We start from the raw sequence: 6,000 nt of genomic DNA on the forward strand, positions 1-6,000 counted from the left end.
TTGAAATAGCTCAACTGGAATTCTATCACCTCCACTAGCTTTGTTTGTAGGGATGCTTCTTAAGGCCCACTTGACTTCGTACCCCAGGATGTCTGACTCTAGGTGAGTGACAACACCATGGTGGTTATCTGGGTCATTAAGACCTTTCTTGTATAGTTCTTCTGTATATTCTTGCCACCCCTTCTTCATCCCTTCTGTTTCTGTTAGGTCCATACTGTTTCTTTCCTTTATCGTGCCCATCCTTGCATAAAATGTTCCCTTGACATCTCCAGTTTTCTTAAAGAAATCTCTAGTCTTTCCCATTCTGTTGTTTTCCTCTGTTTCTTTGCATTGTTCATTTGTAGAAGGCCTTCTTATCTCTCCTTGCTTTTCTCTGGAACTCTGCATTCAGTTGGGTGTATCTTTCCTTTTTTCCTTTGCCTTTCACTTTACTTCTTTCCTCAGCTATTAGTGAAGCCTCCTCAGATAGCCTCTTTGGCCTTCTTAGTCATTAGGGAAACATAAATTAATCCCTCAACAAGATACCACTATACACCCACTAAAATGTCTAAAAAAAATTTTTTTTAATATGCTAACAACAATATAGAGCAACTGGAACTGTCATATGTAACTAGCAAGGGTGCAAAAGGGAATGGCTACTTTGGAAAACAGTTTGGCTGTTTCTTATATTGTTTAATGTTTACTCACCATGCAGATCATTTCACATATCTTTACAAGGGCTTTATTTAGAATTGTTAAAAACTAGAAACAACCCAAATGTCCTTTATTTGATAAGTGAATGAGACCGCAGTGTATATAAAAAAGAATGAGCTACTAATACATGCTGCAACATAGATGAATCACCTGCACATTATGGTAAGTGAAAGAAGCCCTATTCAGAAGGCTGTAAGCTACATGATTCTGTATATATATAAGGTTCTAAAAAGTGCAAAGGTGTAAGGACATAAAACAGATAAGTAGGGGAATTTCCTGGCGGTCCAGTGGTTAGGACTCTGTTCTTTCACTGCCAAGGGCACACGTTTTATCCTTGGTCAGGGAATTAAGATCCTGCAAACTACACAGACCAGCCAAGAAAAAAAACCCAGAAGTTGATGGTTGCCAGAAAGTCGTCAAATCATTGGCCTTAAAAGGGGGCACCAGGGGATTTTCTTGGGGTGATGGAACTGGGTTATGTCTCCCTTATAAGTGTTCACACAGCTGTATGCATTTGTCAAAATTCAACTCAGAACAGTACACTAAATAGGGTGAATTTTAAAGTAGTACGTATAAATTATAACTCAAAGAGCTAAACTTTTTAATTAAAAAAAAATTGCTTCTAAATTAAAAAGTAATGCTGTTTCAATAAAGCCAAACTTCTTCTATTGGTTCCATATAGATAGTAACTTAATTTTGCTCCTTTACAGTTTGCAGGAGGTATTTATTCCAGGCTTGAAGCACAAATCAAGGCCTCAGTGCCAGTCAGTGCTCGGCAGAGCAGCTCGGAAAAAAACACAAGGTAAATCAGCAGAAGTGAATTCAGAATGCCAGTTTTGAAGTGATGATTTTTTTTTTTCTTAAGGGAAAAATCATATGAACGCTAGAAGCACATAATTTGGTTTTATTTTGTTTGGAGATTAGATCATCAAGACATTAGTCAGAACCAGATTTTAACTTAAGAGTTAAGACTTTAAAAGGTCATGATGACAAAATTTAATGAAAGTATAGTTTTTTAAAATCAGTTTTTTGTTTATTGAGTCAGCTCGGTTCTGAGCCAACAGCTGACAAATGTAAGCTGCAGTGCCACTGCAAACTAGCAGGATCTTTATGCTGTTTATTGATAATGTATTACTACTTTATATAAATCATTGAACTTTTCTTATTTCTTGTTCTCTCTTGATAAAATCTAATTTGTGGGACTTCCCTGGAGGTTCAGTGGTTAAGACTCCATGCTTCCACTACTGGGGGCCAGGGTTCAATTCCTGGTCCAGGAACTAAGATTCCTCATACTGTGCAATGGGGCCAAAGAAAAAGAATATCTAACTTGTATGTTCTTTGTCATTTGACAGCACAAATTTTCTTTGAAAGATTAGCAGTTACTGAAATTTGATCATTAATACTACAGATCCAAATGCCTTATCTGCAATTCTGAAATCCAGAAAACTCAGAAAGCCCAAAGTTTTTTTCATACATTTGTGGCAACTCAAACCTGATCTGAGCTACTGTGGTGCTATTTGTAGTTTTTATTTATCTTAACATAAATGCTCATTTAGGTCAGTAAAGAAGTACTCATGTGTTTGGTTATGGGGCACTACTCCAGATTCATAATATACAATGTATGTACATATTATCTCCACCAAATTAAAAAAGGCCTGAATTCCAAAATACATTTCACTCCAAGAATTTTTAAAGTGGATTATGGAGGTATATGAATTTGCTTTAAATTTTGACAGTGTCAATCAGACTTAACATAAAGCAGTGGCAACTTCTTGTTGTTTTAGAAGCACCTCTTACGTTCTTTTCTGTTTAAAAAAATCTAGGTCTAAAAGTCGTTTTGGTCAAGGTCGGCCTGTGTAAAGCACCTTAAAATATAAGAAGACAGAAGACATACCTCTGGACACTTGAAATTGCTTACTTGAAGATCTTTGGAATGATTACTTCTAAATGTTTTAAGTTATTTATTAAATATTCTTGAAAGCCACAAAAATCTAGTGGTAAGGGAAATATATAGTTAAGTCTTATGAAATTGTAAATATGAAACTTCTTAAATCTGATTTTCCTTTGGTGTTGAGAGAATTCATTCTTAGGTAGGTTGATAAGGAGTCTGGGGCCCTCAAACAGGAAGGGGTCCAGGGCCCTCACAGAGGAGGAAGGGATCTGGGGCCCTCGAGAAGGAGAAAGGAGCCTGGGGCTCTCAAGGAGAAAAGGACAAACATTTTTTTTCTACATTAGTCACGTAAAACATTTTTTCTTTAAGCCCACAGCTAATGACTCAAGGGTATGTTTTTCCTTAAGCTCTGTACTAATGATTATGTAACAGCAATGTGTCTTGTTCTAGGACATGTTTATCCTTCTTAACAAGAACCTTCTGACTAGTCTTGTTATAATAAGATGTTTTTTGTGGGAGTGGATCTGGTAAGACCTTTCTATTGTTAGTTCGAATCTTGTTAATTTAAGATGAATGTTGTGGGAGTGGGTCTGATCAAAGTATATAAGGCCTTGATAAGACTATGGAGGGGGGGCACTCTCCATCCCTTTTCTGATGTCTATGTCAGAAGGTTTCTCTGTCCCTTTTTATACTTTAATAGAATTCTCCTACACAGAAGCTCTTGAGTGATCAAGCTTGGTCCCTAGTCCTGAAGCTGAAATCTTCTTCAGAGATCACAAATCCAACATCATTCACCGTTAGCTATCAGTGTGATGCTAGGCTATGTAAAAAATTAGTATTTAGAAATTTATATAGTTAAGACTCCAAGGCATTTGTTACACTTTATTTATTTGAAAGAGAAGAGGCCTAAACTCTCAAATAGCTAAGAGTTTTTTAAGATCTTAAAAAATTAGGGGAACACATCTAGTAGTGGTACTGTACATGTGCACTGATTATGTATGTCTTTGGGCTGTAAATCTTGTGATGGCATTGAGAACTGCCATTTATGTGACGAAATTTCCAGTGATGCTAATTTTATGCTTGCATGACTTTTAAGAAGTGACAGATCTCAAAACTGAGTTACGTAAAGTTTTAAGGTGAAGTATTTCCTGTTTTGGGCAGAAGGCTTAATTTTTTTCAGTGTTATTCCAGAGAAATCACAATGTTAATCCAACTCTTTTTTCAGTTTTTAATATGTATGTATTGGTCTGGAATTACTGATTATTACTTCTTTCTTCTGTGAAGCTAGTTAAAACAGCTGAATTTGTTAAAAGAAATTTGGATTCTGAAGTTGTTAAAACAACTGTTGATAGTTTTAGAATAGTAAATCATTTCAGTTGTATAAGACACCCACTGTACAGTTCTCAGGACACTAAAACTCAACCATAATTCTATAGCCATTCAAATAGCCCCTTAAGATGGTTACAATCAGTTATTACTTTAGAGATGTCTGGAAGGAAAGATTCCCAGATACACTTGATGGGTGAAAAATCTAATTATTCAGGAGAAATCAGTTTTTCTAACCAAGCAGAAAGAGTGCTCAGGGAAAATTTGTTCCAAACCATAATCATATAACAATTATGTGTTTGGAAATTACTTATATGTAGGTCTCTAAAACACTTTAATTTGCATTGTTTTTATTTTTAGTCTTCATTTATCTTAGAAATTTTCTTCAAATTATTTAGAAAACAGACTTGCTAGTGTATGACAGAACAGCAATTTCTATTGAAATGTTGAAGTGTTATGTATTTTTAATGAATATTTTATTTGGTAAATAAAGCTAGGTTTTATTTGATGTTACATGCATAGCTTTGCCAAGATTTTTGAACTTCTGTTTGGAAATTTTGTTGCAGTCGACATATTTTTCAATGGTTTGATATTTTTGAAATAGTTTATACATTTTATTTGCAAAAGAAAATGTTTTATACTATGTGATCTGTAAGACCTGTTAAATACCAGTCTTGTTTACTGTATTCTCTGATCAATAAAGGATTTAGGTTTGCTGTGACGGTCACAACTGAAAGAGGAAAATATCTCATTTGATTTTTAATTGATGGTAACAAGGCAGATTGCTTCTTCCCCAAGGGGACTGTACCACTGAATTGATTTTTACAAACAGAATTTATCAGAATTTTATTTTCTTCAGAATGTGCTTTAAATTTTGTGAATGTCTGTAGTTCATAACACAGGTAACACAAACATTTTAATTAAGCTCATAATAGCATTTGTTTTGCTAAATACTTTGAGGTTTTATCTTACATTAATTCTGAATTCACATTTATTTAATTGAAATAAACATTAATGACAAAAGTTGTTTGTAGAGTCCCTTGATCTGAATCACTGCATCTTCTCAAAAAGTTCAGATGGGCTCCAGATCATAGGTTTTCATGGAAGAAATGAATTTTGTACATTTCCCAGGTGGCTCAGAGGTTAAAGCATCTGCCTGCAATGCGGGAGACCTGGATTTGATCCCTGGGTCAGGAAGATCCCCTGGAAAAGGAAATGGCAACCCACTCCAATATTCTTGCCAGGAGAATCTGGCTCCAGTCCATGGGGTCACAAAGAGTCAGACACAACTGAGCGACTTCACTAAAAAAAAAAAAAAAAAACTAACCTGGTAAGGACTTCAGCAAACATTTAAGGGATAAAATATTGCAGAAAAGGTGATTTATAACTGTTGCATTATTTTGTTATTGTCCTTCTTCAGAACTCTTAGCCAGGTATTGTGAGCTGTGCTGAGTGCTTTGGAAGCTGAAGCCCTGTCATGCTAAGTGTGTGTGTGCGCCCACTAGGTTGTGTTGTAGCCCACTGGGCTCCTTCATCCAGGGGATTTCCCAGGCAAGAATACTGGAGTGTGTTGCCATTTCCTTCTCCAGGAGATCTTACTGACCCAGGTATCAAACCCACATCTCCTGCTTGGCAGGCAGATTCTTTACCACTGAGCCACCTGGGAAGCCCACCACACTAATCTGCCAAAGGCAAATGTATAAAAACAAACAAAAAACCTTTTATCTTCAACATCTCGAAGTAATTCTTCAATCCTCAACTATTCTATTTTCACACCTCCCAGTTAAAAGGCATGGGGGCTACCTAGCCAGTCCAATTCTAAGAGGCTTCAGTTCAGTTCAGTAGCTCAGTCATGTCCAACTCTTTGCAACCCCATGCACTGCAGCATGCCAGGCCTCCCTGTCCATCACCAACTCTCAAACTCATGCCCATTGAGTTGGTGATGCCATCCAACCATCTCATCCTCTGTTGTCTCCTTCTCCTCCCACCTTCAATCCCACCAGCATCAGGGTCTTTTCCAGTGAGTCAGCTCTTCGCATCAGGTGGCCAAAGTATTGGAGTTTCAGCTTCAACATCAGTCCTTCCAATGA

At 36.6% G+C, this 6,000-nt stretch overlaps 1 protein-coding gene across 4 annotated transcripts in view; it reads left to right on the top strand.

Annotated features, from left to right (window-relative positions):
* SANBR (SANT and BTB domain regulator of CSR) overlaps positions 1-4,937 on the top strand; it is a 62,805-nt gene extending 57,868 nt beyond the window's left edge. For all 4 annotated transcript variants that reach the window (XM_061432490.1, XM_061432489.1, XM_061432492.1 and 1 more), the window contains 2 exons: positions 1,404-1,495; positions 2,517-4,937. In XM_061432490.1, the coding sequence (XP_061288474.1) occupies positions 1,404-1,495; positions 2,517-2,553 (129 nt within the window). In that variant the 3' untranslated portion in view covers positions 2,554-4,937. The remainder of the gene's footprint in view (positions 1-1,403; positions 1,496-2,516) is intronic.
* Positions 4,938-6,000: the final 1,063 nt, after the last annotated feature.

This window comes from Bos javanicus, chromosome 11 (assembly GCF_032452875.1).
Source record: "Bos javanicus breed banteng chromosome 11, ARS-OSU_banteng_1.0, whole genome shotgun sequence".
NCBI classification, from domain to species: domain Eukaryota; kingdom Metazoa; phylum Chordata; class Mammalia; order Artiodactyla; family Bovidae; genus Bos; species Bos javanicus.